Source organism: Leishmania braziliensis, chromosome 32 (assembly GCF_000002845.2).
Source record: "Leishmania braziliensis MHOM/BR/75/M2904 complete genome, chromosome 32".
NCBI classification, from domain to species: domain Eukaryota; phylum Euglenozoa; class Kinetoplastea; order Trypanosomatida; family Trypanosomatidae; genus Leishmania; species Leishmania braziliensis.
Genome location: NC_009324.2, coordinates 1,199,110 through 1,215,783, shown reverse-complemented (window position 1 = coordinate 1,215,783; position 16,674 = coordinate 1,199,110). Strand labels below are relative to the sequence as shown.

Here is a 16,674-nt window from a genome sequence, read left to right as displayed (position 1 = left end):
AGAAGGAGAGAGGCGGGCAAAATAAGTGAAAAATCTCAAGTGAAATGGAGGCGATCTCGAGATGGAGAGAGAAAGTAAGTAGCAACGAGACGTGAGAGACTCTATAGGAAGTAAGCCGGTACCTCGTTCCGTTGACCTGCCTCGCGAGCCTCTGCCGGTGCAGCCTCGAAAATTTTGAAATTCTTGTTCAGGTGTTCGTCCAGTTCCAGGATAGACGCGACGTTACCACAGCGGTAGCAGTAGTTGGGCGCCGACCAGACTGTAACAAGCGTGTCATTGAACATAGCCTTGTATCCCTCCATTACCAGCTGATGGGAGCGGCAGATAAGGTCTAGCTTGTTTGTCTCGTTGAACTGGCATACGACATCACCGCCGAACAGATATCCAGCGCCGCGCGGTGACAAGCCCCAGCCATCAATGTCCTCCGGATCGGACCAGAGCAAGTCGCACATAGCACCCTCGTGCGGCACCTCGCAGTTCCGACGGATGGAACGCATCTGATCCACCGTCTGTATCGAGGGCGACAGACCAGCATGCACGCAGAAGATCTTCCCTTCTACGACGCTTGCTAAGGGCAAGAGATCAAACACGTCCGTGCAATACCGCCATACGTTGATGCTGCCATACTTCCGCAAGCACTCATCGTAGAAGCCGTACACCTGTGTAATTTGCCGCGACTCGTGATTACCGCGCACCAGTGCAACACGACGAGAGTACTTGATCTTAAGCACGAGCAACAACAGGAACGACTCTACGCTGTGGTAGCCGCGGTCTACAAAGTCGCCCATGAAGACGTAGTTTGTGTCCGGAATCTCGCCACCGACGCGGAAAAGCTCCAGAAGGTCGTAGAATTGACCATGGATGTCGCCTACGATGGTACACGGAGCCGGGATCTTGTGCACGTTCTCCTCACTCGTGAAAATCTCTTTCGCCTTCAAGCACAGTCGCTTCACATCCGCCTCGCCGATGTTCTCGCACCGGTTGAGCGTGGCGAGGTGCTCGTCAATGTCCAAAACTTCTGCTGACATACTGCGTGTGAGGATTGCTTGAAAAAGTGCGAAAAGAAAACGTCTTTACCCCAGCAGTAAGCCTGAAGAAACAAAATACGAGTGAGTGAGAGCCAGAGAAGGCTTTGTGAAAAGACCCACTTGTGAGAGAGGGGAGAAAAAAAAAAAGAAAAACGCGCGGCGACTGACTGACCGATGTGTACGACAATACCACCAGGGAGGGCAGGCAAATTCCAATGTATATAGCAAAGAGCCACAGCAGCAATAGGATGGAAGCGCGCCGACCTTGATGACACAGAAGAAGCGAAACAAAGACACAACAGGAAGGGAAATAAGGAACGAGAGAAGTAAATCCTACACCACGCAAACAAACAAAAAAAAAAGGTAGCGAGGAAACAAAAGAGTGAAAGAGCCGTGGTGGTGGGACTGATGGGGGAGAGGGAGGGTGATAACTGGTGCGCACAACTGCGGAGGGCGAGAGCAGAGAACACGGTGAAAGTGAGCAACCCGAAAGGAAAGAAACAAGACGGAGAGCCACTACTCGTCTTCTGTCGCCACTCCTTCTGGTGGCTTACCGTTGGGTCTAGGTTTTCCTCTCTGCGTCGGTATGCTCTGCTTGAAAGAGGAGAAAAGATGAGGTTCCTTTGAGGGACTTCGAAGAGATCGAGCAGAGGAAGACTTGGTAATGAAAGATGCAGTAAAAGGCAAAGAAAGCAAGAGCAACGACAAGTAGATCGCAACGAGAGAGGCAGAGGAGAGGAGAGGCGAAGGTGTGCGAGGGGCACACGATCAGTAACAGAGAACTTGAAGAATGAGAAAGCAAAGACGACAGCAAAGCAGCAGAGGCAGGAAAGAACGATGCAATACCTTTGGCTTCGAACTTTTCCTTCTCTGGACCTTTTCTCGCTTTGACTCCCTCGTTGATGTTTGTTGTATGTCTCCTCTGCTTCCTTGTTTTCTCGTCTTTAGGGTGTCGTTCTTGTTTCACCTCAAAAACTCCTGCTCCCCTTCGCCCTTTTTTTTTCTTTGCTTCGTTGCTTTCGTGTTTGTGCAGAAGGCGGTTTGGTTTGTACGCGGGATGGTGTGAGTGGTGTGCTTCTCTCCGTTCTTTCGTGCTAAAGGGAAAAAACGCTGCTGTGATGGTGATGGTCCGAGAGGACAGAAAGAGAGAGACTGATGCAATCAAGGGGGGAAAGCACGTCAAGAACAAGATTTAGAGAAAAAGAGTAGCAAATGAGGAGGAGGAGGGGAGAGAATACCATGGATGGCGGTGGAGGAGAGAGGAGAAGCTTGCCTGAGATGCGCTGGGGGCAAAGAGCCCTATGAACAAATTGATTGTGTTCCCACTTGCTTAGAATTCGCTGCCTGTTTTTAGTCGGCTACAATTACCGTCGATGAGACAGTCAGCGCAGGAACACCCAAGAAACAAACCGGTTACCTTGCACAGATCAGAAAGCAAGACAACACCAAAGACCTACGTGAAAAATCATGAGCTGCGTTGGAACTGAAGGTCTGTAGTTCTTTTGATTGGCTGTATTTGGTAATTACATTGACATGTAGCTGGTGTTTCTGCGCCAAGCTCCCTGTTCCATCACGCAGCCAACTAAATACCTTACATATGTGTTGTGGTGAGAAGGGGCAGAGCCAAGCGGAACTGTCGAAGATACGCTAGTCACGCAGCTCAAAGAGAAAAGAGCAGTCGATGCAACCCGGACAGAAGAACACATCGTCGCACTTGATTGGGCGCACGCAAGGAGACCTGTCTCAGCAAATTCGTGCAAGCCCCTACAGCTCCCCTCAGACCCCTCGCTGTCCCATTTGCTCTCGGTGATGCTGAGGCATATTTTTGCCGGTAGGTAAGCGTGCAGCCACATACCTGCTTTGTGCGTTTGTGTGCCCGAGTGCTGGAGTGGTGGGTGTGGAGAGGAAAAAAAAGGAATGAAGAAAAAGTGCAAATACAAGAATGACTCGCTGTACATTGTGCCAGTAAGAATGAGCGCTGCCAACTCATCAGCCACGATGCACACTTCAGGGAAGGGACCTCTTCTCCTGTGTGTCCATTCTTTGCCAGACAGCACATCAGTGCTACTCCACTCTAGCCCCCCCCTCCGGCCTGCCGCAGGGCCCATCGCGTGGTGCGAAGCAGCCGCAGACACACGCGGTACAGCAGCCCTGTCGCCTCGCAGCCGCTTCCGTCATGCCGGTCGCCACATGGGGCATCCCTCGGGGGGGCATTCAGGCTCCCCACACCAGTAGGCAGCGAGGGCCGTGTGAGAGACCCATTCGAGCCACGCGCACACTCTGCCCGCTATATGGATGACACAAGCCTGCTCACGGTCTCAGCTCGCTTCAACGCAGCGCCATCCAGGACATGGCCACTGACGGCGGCAGCGACGCATCGCACTGACCTCCCCACGCCGTAGGCGCTTGACCCTGTCAGCACCGGAGGCGGTCCGGCATTGGCAGGGATAGGGGACTGCTTGGTCTCCTCACACGAGGTGGACACTGGAGCCTGGTACCACACTGCGGTGTCACCCGTCATCAGAGTTCGAGGAAATGATGTGCGAAAGAACAAGTGCTCATAGAACTCTTCACTTCCGACACGTCCACTCTTGCTCCCTCGAAGCAAAAGCGTGTTGCGGCAAGGGTCAGTGGTTTCGGTCGTAGTTGACTAAGGCGTCGGCCATGATCGCCCCCTCAAGCTCCCCACGATCAACACTGCCCCCTTCTACGAAAGTACGGTAGTCATAGTTTGCGTACTCCTGAACCGTCACACTAACCGTTTCGCTGTATTGGGGCTTCTGGCAGTGGGTCTTGACAAACAGCAGACTAGTGGATTGCAGCTGACGATTCCGCAGGGTGGCTGCGGCGCTGCTGGAGCTGTACGAGCTGCTAAGGCTTTCGTCTCCCGTAGCTTCACTGTGAGCGGTGCGATAGTGAGCCATCATCTGCTGTTTCGCAGGGGCTCCACCCCTCCCGGATACTTTGCCGCTGCTGGCGTTGGCAGAGGCCATTCCAGGGTTGCCATAGAGGCGTTCCTCCTCCTCTCGCTGCAGCTCAGCCAGCACCTCGGCAGAAGTGCGCACCTTAGATGGTGCTGGCGTCGAATAGTCTGCAGTGCCGGGAACATGTGCATGGGCTGCAGAAGTGGAGCTTCCGCAGCCATCCTGCCGCAGACGCCGAGCATTCTCATACTCCGCCTTAAAGGACGGATTCTTGGCATCGAACCCCGCCCTTCGCTTCATCTCTTCCTCACGCCTTAGCTCAAAGGTAGACTGCACCTGCCGATTGGCGTCCTGCGACTGCCGAACGCGGTCCACGAAAACGCGCAAGTCCTCTGGACTCAGCTCCACGCCTGGGTCCATAGAAGGGTCATAGGCCCGCGCCTTCAACTCGAGCTCGCCTCGCAGCGTGCCACTATCGTACAAGGCACGCTGCTCTGGATCAGACAGAATTCCATGGGCAAAGCAAACCTCCTTGAAGACGTTCGACCCTTCTGGGTTTTTATCGGGGTGGTAGAGCACCGCAAGCCTGTAGTAGGCCTGGCGAATCTCACGTTGTGTGGCGGTCCGCGAGACACCGAGCACCTCATAAAGGACAGAAGTCCCCCTCAACGCATAAACCCTGTCGCCGCTCATCTGATGGGCTGTCTTCTTGGGTAACGAGAAATGAGAGAGAGAGAGAGAGCGTGTGCCGCCTCGCCACCACGAGACCACTGTGCAGTAGAATGGCAAATGCGTCTCGGAGGAGCGAGTGCCTGTGGACCAGAAATGGTGTCACATAGGGAGTACGAGAAGAAATGGGGGAAAAGAGGGGCAGGTTGGGTTCACCTTGGGGTCCTCAGTACTATGGAATGTGGCCACAAGGCACAAACGCACGTCTGCCTAGGATCGATCGTTTCAACGTGTGAAACGCAGCAGCGAAAAAGGGATACAAGGAGAAAGAGAAGAAGATGGGAACTGAGGAGCGCACAAAGTAGAGGCCCATCTTTTCTAGGAGTGTATCACGCTTCAAGGCAGCAGTCAAGGATATCACGGCAAGCCTTCATGAGATGCGCGTCTTTCCTCGTATTACTCTAGCTCCAATAGATCTTGCATACTACTCTGGGGATGCACACGTCTGCCGTTCTTTATTATATTATTTCTTTATCGGTTCTGCGAACAGAGTCAACCGCGGCGACACGGCCGATAGTCCAAAAACTTCGGGCAAGAGCGACATACAGAAAGGCGCTTTACCAACATCGCACAGAGAGAGAGAGAGAGAGAGATGGGCAAGTGCGCACACCTTACGCAGCCCAAAACCCGGTCTTTTTCGTGGCCCGGCCTCTGTTCTTCATGGTCCGCGCAGAGTAGCTCTTACCACCGAACCCTGTCTGCTTGAGACCACGCATGACAACCCCACCTCTTCCGGTACCGCATGAACCAACAAAACCTCGCACCACGTTCCGGCCCTCAGACCTCCCTAGCCACGGGCACATGTACCCCTCCGCTTGCATGTAGATCGATCTCTCCTTTCGCTTCCGCTCCACATACTTTGCAAAGAATCGTTCTTCCTGCTTGCGCACTGCAGAGCAAGTACGACGCCCACGTGTCTCCGTCAACTTTGTCTGCACCTCCTCAGGAAGACGGGCTACATCACTCGCTTCCACAAAGAGATCTGCCCACGCATTGCCCTTCTCTTGGTCTACCAGGAGTAGCTCCTCGTACGCACCGGCGCCAGACTTCGTGGCAAAGTAGGCGAGCTCGTCCTCCTTGCTCACAGCCAGCTGCTCCACGGACACGGAAATCATGCTACGCGGGATCGGCGTTCCATCAATGGCGGTGACGTAGTGAGCATTTGGGTCGAGCATCGCGGGCAGCTGGAGTGCGGTGAGAGCCCGCTCCTGGAGGAGGACAGTGTCAGCACGGTGCGGTGACGACTCCGGACTCTCGCCCGATACCAGACTATACGCGTGAGGCGCCGCGGTTTCGATCTTCTCAGCGTTGTCCACAATGCTACCTGCAACGTTCTGTCTCGGCCTCTCCTCATCCCCCGCACTTTCCAGGACATCCTCCAGCAAGTCGAAGCTCGCCCGCCTCTCGCCTGCGAGGACAGGCCGCGCCCGGAACCTCTGGCCAGCCCACAGGTCGGCCACACTCGCCTCAGCATCGTGGCCACTACATTTCTTCCATCGCTCAGGAGGGTCTCCTAGACGGCTTACCGGCGTGGAAACGGTGTCCTGCTCTTCGCTGACGCGCAAGGTGCCTGCAACGTCGTCTAGCAGCGGCAGAGACGTTGCGGCGACGGTAGTGGAAGTAGATTCGAATAGAGATGTCGTGGTTGGAGGCACTCTCTCCATGCGCTCTCGCTGTGCAGCATCATCTTGGGAGGTTGCTTTTAGCCTGTCGACGCTCACTAGATGGCATGCCACCACATCTTTGCAGGAGAAACGGCGTGCAGATACTTTGCTTGTAAGTAATCGTGCCTTCATCTCCTCGTGGTGCTCCACCATGCGCGCCAAGGACATGTTGTTATTCTCGGGAACAACGAATGACTCTACTGGGTATCGCAGCTGAACCTCATGAATACGATCAGCCGTCGGTGGTGCGTAGCTCAGCTTGTGCATGTTGCGAAAGGAGAGCTTCTCTGAGCAGAGCAGGTCTTGCGTGCAGTAGTGCACGATGTCGTGCTGCAGAAGCTCCAGGTTATGCGAACGGCCTGGCTGTAGTCGGTTGGCACTTACACCGAGAATCGGTACTTGATCCGTGCCTAGGAACTCATATACCTCTTGCACATTGCGTGCCACGCCATCTTGAGGCAGGCTCGTGGGCGAAAAGAAGCCCTGATCGTGTTTTTCTGGTCGCCTGTACCTTGGATGCAATAAGCCATCCTTTCCTACTCGATCAGCCATCCGCTGCTGCTCAGCATAGTGGCGCCAATGGCGGTCGATCTTGGTGAGCACGACACTAAAAGGAATACGCTCCCGGGAGAGAAAAGTGAGCAGCTCTTCATCACGTGGCTGAAAAGACACTGGTGTTCGCGCCGAGGACTCCACGAGCCAGTATACCCGCTTGAGGTTACTTCCGTTGCGCAAAGCCAAGTAGCGGAATAGGATTGAAAACGCATTAGCCTGCTCCGCTAGTCGCTGTCCCACCTCACGACCTCGCCAGCCACCGTAGCCTGGCGTATCTACCAAAAGAAGCGCATCACCCACGTTGAAAAACTGCAGAAGTCGCGTAGTGCCGGGAGTCGCCCCGGATTTGCCCAGCCGCCGGTTATGCAGGAGACATGAGATAAGGCTCGACTTGCCGCACCCTGGCTTCCCAATGAAGCACACTTCTGGGAAGGAGTGCAGGCCTTCCGGGAGAGACGTTAGCGTTTCCACATTTTTCAAATGTCTGTTTCCTCGGCCAAAAACCTCGTTGCTGAGCTTCTCAAGGGCCTCGGTGCGCTCGACACTGGCCTCCCATGCCTCGCCTACTCTTGAGTTAATGGGTGCAACCTCCGCTGCGGCGACAGGTACGACTGAGGTGCTTCTCAGTGTGCGGTGCGAAATGCGCAGGGCACCGCAGAGAAGGAGAGAGAGTTGCAGCATGTAAAAGGTGACACACACGAGATAGAAGCAACAGGAAAAAGAAACAAGAGCAAAGGGCGAAAAGCGTATGCAGAGAAAAAAGGCTACAGCTCCTACATTTCTCGAATGCTGGAGTAAGTGCCGTGGTGGACGTGCCTCTCTACGTTAGTGCATAGCAGCGGACCTCCTCAACTCGCAAAGTGACTCTTGGCTAGCGCCCAAGGGGCAAGAATGATCCCTTCCCTCTCTTCTCCGCCCCCATAACGAAAGGTTTTCGCGCGTGCCTGAGTGAAAGGCAACGTGCGACAGTATCGCGACACGTCAGTCTATGGAATGCTGCCTCCACTCCCAGAAGCCCAAACAGCCGAAAAGAATAATAAAAGGGAAGAGGAGATGGAGAACATTAAAGATATTGCGCGAGAAACCTGCATTGACGCGGAAGAAGCGACCAACTCACGTACACATGTGCACATGGAAGAAGTACGACCCACGTAGTTGTTCATAGAGAGAGACTTCTCCCGGCAACACAATAGCAAGCGTCGGGAGTCCTTTCGAGCTTCATCGAACTGCGGCATTGTCAGGCCCAAAAACACAGTCCACAACGACCTCCTGTATAGACTTATAGAGAAGGTGCACCGTGGAGGATAGAGGAGAGGGGGGGCGGGTGACTCCAGGTACCCCTGTTGAACTGCTGCATTGTTTCCTTTTTGTCCTGGCACAAAGCCCATACAGAAACAAATTGTATCTATAGTCATGAAATAAAAGGACAAGAAAGAGAAAGCAATGCCGTCACGAGAACATCAAGAGTGAGGAAAGACAGGTCAATGAAAACAATACAGTCACACACAGAGACACACACGCATACAACAAATGCCTAAATTACAGGCACACGTCAGCTTCCAGAGGCAGATGAGGGATGCACGACCACTGGACTGTTAGACACGAACAAATGGCGCGATACATTTGCGCTCCCTCGCAGCCACCTGAGGTACTTCAAGTTCTTCGCCCCTTTCTTCCCATACTGACTGAAGCTGGGGGAGATGCCATGCAGTGATGTTGGAAAAAAAAAAGAACGAAAATGAAATGACGGCGCGTATGCACCAGATCCCACTGGCAGGAAACAGAATGTATAGGTGCCGAGAATGTCGCTTGCCATCGTTATCCACGAAAGATGACCCTCAATTCATACAAGACGCTTGGGTCTCTTTCTTCTTGAGGTCCATTGGCAAGACGCACACAAGACCTAGTCAGACATAATCCTCACTGATCGATTTCTCCTTTACTTTTCACTTTTCAGTTCTGTGAAGGAGAGGAATACAGGAGGAAAAAAAAAAACATTCATTTCCTATCAGAAGCGTGTGTAGGTGCATACCCTCACACCTCGACCTATGGAGAAAGGCCAATACTCAAACAAGCGAAGCAACGCTCACCAGCGTGAGCGACTGAGATCGACAGAGGGTGATGGGTATAGAAAGAGACGGCGCTTTCTTTCTACAGAAGTTTAAAACAAAAAATACGCAGCGGATCCTCCATTGCGAACTACCACACAAAACAAATGCAACCGGCTCACTGCGCTACAGCCAACAACAGTCAGAAGAACAAGAACAGGAGAGGAAAAAGAGAAGGGGGAAGGTAGAAAATATAGAAGAAAAACGTCATTGATATAGACAAAGGTAACGTCGAAAAAAAAAAAAAATAAAGAATCCAAAAGGGGACAGTACAGGCGAGAGATATAAAGGATACCAAAGAAAAGGAGAAAATAACAGGAAATAAAATTCGACCAGACTTGTGTATTCCGTGTGCCTTTTTTGTTGTTGTGGTGGTGGTGGTTGTTCGTTTTCTGTAGCCGCCGTTTTGCTCCGGTGTTTTCTGTGCGTTTCGTTTCCGCTTCAAAGAAAAGAGTCGATACGTGAAAGCCGCGCTTCCGTATCAGCGATACAGAGAGAAAACAAAGAAGCAAACGTGTGACCATATGCAAGAGAGGATAAAAGTGAAATTTCGCCAAACCAACTCTCTCGTCTCTCAGCAACAAGCGCAGAGGGAGGAAGGGAGATGGGAGAGAGCGGGGTAAACCTTTCAGAGCCTATCAAAGCGAAAACGAAAAAATGGAGTGTTCGAATAAATCCACCATCGCTGATCATTCGTGCAGACTAGCGTACAAGCACATATCCCTGTGTTAGTCTAGCGCCACACTACAGCACTAGTGCATGCAGAGAGCTACCGAGACATCTTTCCTAGGGCATTCGAAAAAAAAAAAAGAGCATTGAGTGACTATCACAAGTGGAGACAAACCAGGTTGCACCCCTGCCTGCTGTCTCACACGCAAACGTATGCACAGAGAGAGAGAGATGCGACTAGCAAAAGAGTGTAGCCTTGCACTTCCTGTGCTTTCGACATGCACCACCGCGATGGCCGAGCGTGCGGCAGTGGTGAGCTCCACAAGTACAGCTGGGTGAGGTCGGCAATACACACCATCCCACAGGCTTACTCATTTATGTTTGCTTGTGAGAGTTCTCATGCGAGTTGTGCGTGTTCGCCTCAATGCAAAGGTCGCCATCGACCCTTAGTTGCGACGGCTAGGCGATGGACTCCGAAATCGGGCTCGCCATCGAGGTTAAAACAATGGACTCCGCATTCGAGGCACCCCTCGACGACATCACAGAGATCGACAGCGCAGTCGTGGAAGCAGGTGCAGCGGAGTTTGTGGGCTGAGGCACGGAAATCTTAGGAACCGCTGGTGCTGAAGCAGTTGCCTTACCCATAACTTGCGCAATCTGCGTCTTGGGAGAACCCTCCTTGCCGTCACTGCGCACGGGGGTGTAGGTCACCTTGACCCTCTTGCCCACGTCTGTCTCCTTCAGCATGTAGGTCCTTACACCCTGGGCAACGATGTTGAACGTCTTGGTTTTGAGGTCCTCGACCTCCCACGTCACGATCGATTTGCCCTCCACCCCGCCGATGTACTTCGTCTGGAGCACCAGCTCCTGGCCCGCGACCAGATCCCCCACAATGTTGAGCACCCTCACCTCCGGCGCGCACGGCGCCACGACACCGTTGCGCTTTGCCATCACCACCTTACCCGTCATGCCATCGTAACGTACCGGTGTTAATGAGACCTCGATCGAGCACCCCACATCCATGCTGGTTAGCGTCACAGAGTTGCTGTTCGGTGACCCGATCTTCGTCATGATGCCGCGCTTCTTGTCGTGGCGGTACCATTGGATCATGTGCTCGCCGCACTGGCTACCTTTGCAGTCATACTCGAGGCTCAGGGTTTTCTGCTCCATGAGCTCACCAACAATGGTGAGGTGGGTCACAATGGGCACAGCTTCATCGATCCGGTTGTTCAGGACGCAGCGGCATGTCTCACCGGCAACGCCCTCGGCATTGACCGGAGTGTACTCTACAGCCAGGTACTGACCCACATCCTTCGGCGTCACTACGTACTTGGTGCCGTTGGCCTCAGAGATGGGTACGTAGTCGTTCATGTCCGCCTTGCGCAACCACTGATACAAGCTGCGGCCCTCTTCACCGCCCCTGTACTCAACGTCCACCTCCAACTGGCTACCCTCGACTAGGTGGCCGATGATCCTGATGGTGCGGCACTCCGGGCCGCAGCAGGTCACAAGGTTCGTCGTCGCGGACTTGGGCTCACCAGCGGCCCAGTCGTTGCGGACAGGAGTGAACTCGGCACGGATGCGGCACCCGATATCGTCGCGAGTCACCTCGTAGCCTGCCCACGGGTCCACAATGTCCACGGCCACCTCATCGCCGCTCGGTGAGATGCGGTACCACACAAGAGAGGAGTTGCCCTCGATGCCGCCAAAGTAGTCTGCCTCTGCCGTCAGCAGACCACCCTCCATCGCCACCCCGGTCAGCTCGAGACGTGGGCACTGTGGCAGGCCCGGCTTGGTCAGCGTCGAGATGTCGAAGTAGAGGAAGGAGAACTGCCCGTTGACGTAGGCCAGAACCTCAGCGCGCAGGCAGCAGTCGATGTCCGCCGCCTTCGGCGTGTAGGTAAGAGTGTTCTCGTCCTCAATCACCTCATACGAGCCGTTCGGAGCGCTGCGCATCCAACGGATGTGAAGGATTGTGTCCTGATCCTCCTCCTGTGGCTCCAGCTCCGCCACCTTGTAGATGTTGCAGAATCCCTCCTTGTACTTGGAGGGCATACTGTTTGCCTCAGACACCTTCTCCACACCGTCCACGATGTAGCGGTATTCGTAATCGCCCGCGGGGAGGTACAGGGTTGTATGAAAGTACACCTCGTCGCCCTCAACACACCGCTCGAGGCTTATCGGCTCTGTCCATTTGTTCATGGACCCCACCACAAACACCTCGGTTGCCTCGCCGGACACTTTGAAGATGACAGGGTACAGGTAACTGGACTGAAACACCTCTGTGGTGCGCTGCGCGTATGGACGCACATCTTGCATGCACAGTGACAGCGCTATCGGTTTGCCCTCCATGATCTCGTCCTCCTCCGCAACAGGAGCAAGGTTGATGAAGCACAGCTGGAGGTACTTGGCTTCCTGGCGGTTGCGCTGCATCTTCACCATGAAGGCGGAAGCAGCCTGCTCCGGGTTCTCACCATCTGCTGTGAAACCCTCGCGCACGCAGTGGGCGACCTTGCCCTTGTACCTATCCGCCTCAGCGCGCTCCTCGACCTTCACCGGGTTGCCGTCCACGGAGACGAGGTTCAGCCCGTTGATTGCAATAGCCATAGAACGGTAGTTCGGAGCGTCCGTGACGGGGTTGCCCACCAGGTTCAGTGTGTGCAGGTTAGGCAGAGTTGGATAGCCTTCAAAGCAAGTGATGTTATTGAAGTTCAATGAGAGGACGCGCAGGCTCGGCAGGTTCCCAAGACCGGCAAACGAACAGATGGAGTTGTCGCTGAGGCAGAGCGTCTCGATGGCGGCAAAGTTGGCAATCCCGGAGAGGGTGTCGATCTTGTTTCCGGTCATGTAGAGGTGATGAAGATGAGGCGTATGCTGCAGGAAGTCGACAGCGCCGCCAATATCGTTGATGGAGAGATCAAGTACACGAAGCTGCTCCATCTTCACGTCACAGTCAAAGCAGGTAAGCTCGTTCTCACGCAGATACATGTACTCGGCATCGTAGTGATCCAGGGTCACCTCACGAATGCTGCGGAGGTTCTTGCGGTTCATCCGCACGCCACACGGCTTGTTGGCACCAAAGGGCCCCATGCCACGTCGGCTGTTGCGAGTCGACATCTTTGGTTATGACAAACACCTGGCAATGAGCTCACACTGAGGTGGAGAGTCAAAAACGAAAGAGACAGCGGTGTGGGGAGGTGTGCCTTTGTGTTGCTTTACTTCCCGTTGCTGCTGATAGAAAGGAGATGGAGGAGCGATATCGCATACGTTTGTTTTTTTTTAAGATAGAAGAGGAAAGAGGAGGAGAAAATGCGAAGTCTCGCTTTTTACTGTTACTCTTCTTGTATATCAGGCAGTGTGCGTGTAGGGGGACTAGAGGAGGATGCAAGAAAAAGAAGGGAGGGGGTACCAGTGAGAAATTGAAGAGGGAGAGAAAGACAGAGTTTCATGGTGCGGAGTATCACGCTCAGGGCGAATTCAGCGATGAGAGTGGTCACATCTGTCCCGACCTCAAGTGACGGAGAAAAAACCCTCTTCTGCCACCAATGCACAACAAAGGCCGAAGGCACTACTCGTCAAGACTGATCATAGCAAAACGCTCTCAATGCCAGGGGTGTACACTCTTAGTGTCACTGTTTTCGCTACACTTCGAACCGTAGAGCAGCCTCAGCTGAGACAGCGGTACGTGAAGAAAATGCAAGGAAACGAACAGAAAAAAGATAAACTTGCGTACACATGAATGAGCAAATAGGAAAGCAGCGGCAACATACTAATGAAATGAAAAGAAGCACACTAGACAAAACCACCCAGGCATGGTTGAGCCCTACGCTTGTCGTTACGCGTTCATCTCGTTCAATATCATCTGGTTTGTCTCGTGTGTCATGAAGGCGTTGTGTGCGCGAAACGACTGCACGACACTGCCTTGTTGCGGTCCGTGGGACTCCACGTAGGTGGCGTCAAACGAGGTCTTGTGCACAAGCTCCACCACATCCGATGCTGAGATGATCCCAACAACCCTTGCAGCGCTCTCTGAGCTCATGAGCGCGGCTACTTGGAGAGGAGAAGCGCGGAGGTAGTCTAAAAGCAAATTGCATGGCGTGTCTGCGCTGTACCGAGGCAACGGTAAGAGTGGGAGATCGCGGATGCGAATCGAAACTTCTTCCTTGCAGTAGGCAAAGAAGAGCAAAAGCCGCAGCTCAAACACCTGCGTGACGTTGGATGGGTTTCCGACATCGCTGTACACGGGAATATGTGTTAGTTTGTGAGCTACCATACTCTGTACCATCCGCTTGCTAACAACGGCGTCACGGTGAACAGTAAAAGTTGCCCGAATGCTCTTCTTCAGTACAGAAGACCCAACGTACTCCGATAGGCTCAAGACCCCGAGCATTATTTGGGTCTCAAGCTGGTGCATCAAGTACGGCTCTCGTGTGTCCAGGTCGCTGTCGCGCAGCGGCACGGCCTCTTCATCATCGTCTCCATAAATGTTGTCGAGCTGGGCGGCTCGGTATCGGATTACCTCGCGTAGCTGACCACGCTTGAAGGCGACACCCGATCGATTCCCAACACACCAGTCTAGCATCTTACCAACGGGCCAAGATACTGGTGCTGTGACTATCATTAGCACCAGCACTAGATAGGCCAACGCTGACCCTAGCGCCAGTGCATGATGCGTGAACACTGCTTCGGGTATGATCTCCCCGAAAACGACCAGCAGGATCACGGATACGATGACTGCCTCGGCGGGGGAAAGGAGGACGTTGAGCAACAGTGGCAGCATCTCCGTTGCGGCCGAGTCGACGACGACGAGAGTCACAAGAACCCAGTTCGGATTGTGCAAGATGAGCAGAAGCCGGCGCGCGCGTCGTCCCTCCACCGTCTCCGATCGGCATGCAAGTGCCTTTAGTCGAACCGTGTCGAGTGAGAAGATGCTGATAATGAGGCCCGCCATCAATCCCGCTAGCACCACCAACACTGTGATGATCGCCATCAACGTCCATATCGATACATCGACCGGTACACCGAGTACTCTGTAGCCATTCTCCATGGGGATGATGTTAGACGGTGTACTTCAGTCTTGTTGGAAATACCCTTGGGCGTGCCAAAAAGAATGCGAAAGTTAAGCGCGCACTGTGAACCGAAGATGGGCGCTAGGGTGTGGCAACTTAGACCACGATAGCCTTTCTTGTTCCTCCTCTTTCGTCCAGACCACGCACAGTGCTCCTCTTTGCAAACTTCATCAACGATGCTTACACGGTGCGCTTGCACCTATGGTCGCGCATCAGCAATGATATGTAAGTGAAACAGTACGAAGAGGAGGTGTGAAATAAGGTACAGAAGAGAAGGAAAAGGGAAATCTAGAACGGAGCCAAGTGAGATGCCGTGCTATAAAGCTGACTTGGCTCTGAAATGTACAGTAGTGCGCAACTCGGCCATCCACACTTCGCGAGTGAGTGAACCAGTGAAACGGCCACGAGAGGAGGGAGGGGGGCGTCCGGCAGTTTCATTTTCCATGCGCCGAGTCACGTACGCCTCTCACAGAAAAGTTTCGCTTTCTCTTCTGAGATTGTTGAAGTAACGTGATCTCCTTAAGGAAATGGAAACAAAAGAGGGCCATGATGCTTCATCAGAGTAAAACACAAATTCATGAAGCTAAAATAGAGGTGCCAAGCGAAATACGCTCTTTGAAACACCGAAAAAAAAGCATGGCAGCCTGCACTGAACCCTGATGTGTAGGAGGCACTTCGTCGGTGTTTACAACAATCCTGAGTCCCTCAGCCGAGTCGGTGCGCCTTACTGACCTCTCGTTCGCAGGTATGACTGGGATCAAAGCGAAGCTGGCGTCCAAGCTACTGAAGGAGCTGCTCACATTTATGGTGTACTCTCCCACTCGAAAAACCTTCTGCGAGCCCACCATCACCGGCATCAGCAACTGACTTCACGGATTCATCTCGAACTGAAACGTAGTCTTGTTAATCTCCTCACTGACAGTGCGCAATGTCAACAGCCCAGCCACCTTGTCACCAACTCTTTGTGACTGCAGAAACGAATGGCATGATGCTTTGCAGATGCACAAAGACCTCAGTCTCCATGGTGCTGTCATTGAAGCGCTGAAGCAATGCACCAGCTGCATATCGCACACACACACCCTCTGACTCGAATCGATAGATGAGCAGGAAGAGCATCTTCGCTATGAGGATTCGCGCCACGTTTTCTGAATCGTCGGCGTCCTCGCAGACTGGGATGAAGCTGTACCCCTTAGCAAACACATCTGCAATGAGGGATGAAGAGAGGAAAGCGTCGATGTGCCTCTTGTAGATTTTTTCTCGATGAGGAGCTGTACCATGTCTTTCGCAGCGCTTTCCGACAAACTGAGCACGTTGAGCATCAACATGATCTCCTTTGTGAGGTCCTCATCATTGTCCTGGACTTCGACCTCGCCTTCTTCCACTTCTGCGCGCTTCTCCCTTCTCCCCCGCTCATCCATCTCATATTGGATTCGAATGACCCTGTGCGGCTTGCGACGCTGGAAAAAGAGTGCCTCCTTTGCTATCTACAACAGGATCCAGCAGCTGACACATTGGACATGCCACAGGCGGCATTGATCCACACGAACGCACGAAAAAATAGAGACGAGACAGCAGACAGCTCAAATGTGTGCTGGATGAGCAAAGCCTGTGGAAGAATCTCGCAGAAAACGAGTGTGATCGCGACAGATGTGACAATCGTCGCTATGGGCAGAAGAAATATAGTGAGAATCAACGGCAGTATCTAGAGCGCAGTGTCACTCTACTCGAGGGGAGCAATCAAAAACCAGTGGTGCTTCTCAAGAATCGAGAGAAGTCGCCTTTCCCGCTTCGCGTCAGCCGGGTTGCCGGTGTAAGCAATGGCGGAGAGCGGAGTTACAGCGCCTGAAAAGATGCAGAGAAACAGCCCAGTCATGGTTCTGGTCAGGCACATCAGGATGATCACGGTGAGGCCACCAATAGGAAGGGGC

At 53.3% G+C, this 16,674-nt stretch overlaps 5 protein-coding genes and 1 pseudogene across 6 annotated transcripts; all 6 read right to left on the bottom strand.

Annotated features, from left to right (window-relative positions):
* Nucleotides 1-101: 101 nt before the first annotated feature.
* Nucleotides 102-1,028, bottom strand: LBRM_32_3330 (putative protein phosphatase 2A catalytic subunit; the record flags this gene model as incomplete). The annotated part of the gene is made up of 1 exon (XM_001567634.1): nucleotides 102-1,028. One exon carries the CDS (start codon nucleotides 1,026-1,028, stop codon nucleotides 102-104), a length of 927 nt encoding a protein of 308 aa, XP_001567684.1.
* Nucleotides 1,029-3,655: 2,627 nt separating this feature from the next.
* Nucleotides 3,656-4,645, bottom strand: LBRM_32_3320 (putative chaperone protein DNAj; the record flags this gene model as incomplete). Its single annotated transcript, XM_001567633.1, has 1 exon — nucleotides 3,656-4,645. One exon carries the CDS (start codon nucleotides 4,643-4,645, stop codon nucleotides 3,656-3,658), a length of 990 nt encoding a protein of 329 aa, XP_001567683.1.
* Nucleotides 4,646-5,292: 647 nt separating this feature from the next.
* Nucleotides 5,293-7,581, bottom strand: LBRM_32_3310 (conserved hypothetical protein; the record flags this gene model as incomplete). The annotated part of the gene is made up of 1 exon (XM_001567632.1): nucleotides 5,293-7,581. The coding sequence occupies one exon, from the start codon at nucleotides 7,579-7,581 to the stop codon at nucleotides 5,293-5,295; it is 2,289 nt and encodes a 762-aa protein (XP_001567682.1).
* A 2,555-nt stretch (nucleotides 7,582-10,136) lies between these two features.
* Nucleotides 10,137-12,794, bottom strand: LBRM_32_3300 (conserved hypothetical protein; the record flags this gene model as incomplete). The annotated part of the gene is made up of 1 exon (XM_001567631.2): nucleotides 10,137-12,794. One exon carries the CDS (start codon nucleotides 12,792-12,794, stop codon nucleotides 10,137-10,139), a length of 2,658 nt encoding a protein of 885 aa, XP_001567681.2.
* Nucleotides 12,795-13,512: 718 nt separating this feature from the next.
* LBRM_32_3290 (conserved hypothetical protein) lies at nucleotides 13,513-14,724 on the bottom strand (the record flags this gene model as incomplete). Its single annotated transcript, XM_001567630.1, has 1 exon — nucleotides 13,513-14,724. The coding sequence occupies one exon, from the start codon at nucleotides 14,722-14,724 to the stop codon at nucleotides 13,513-13,515; it is 1,212 nt and encodes a 403-aa protein (XP_001567680.1).
* Nucleotides 14,725-15,697: 973 nt separating this feature from the next.
* Nucleotides 15,698-16,637, bottom strand: LBRM_32_3280 (annotated as a pseudogene). The gene is given in 3 exon segments: nucleotides 15,698-15,868; nucleotides 15,871-16,326; nucleotides 16,329-16,637. Coding segments are annotated over 3 exon segments (936 nt in total).
* Nucleotides 16,638-16,674: the final 37 nt, after the last annotated feature.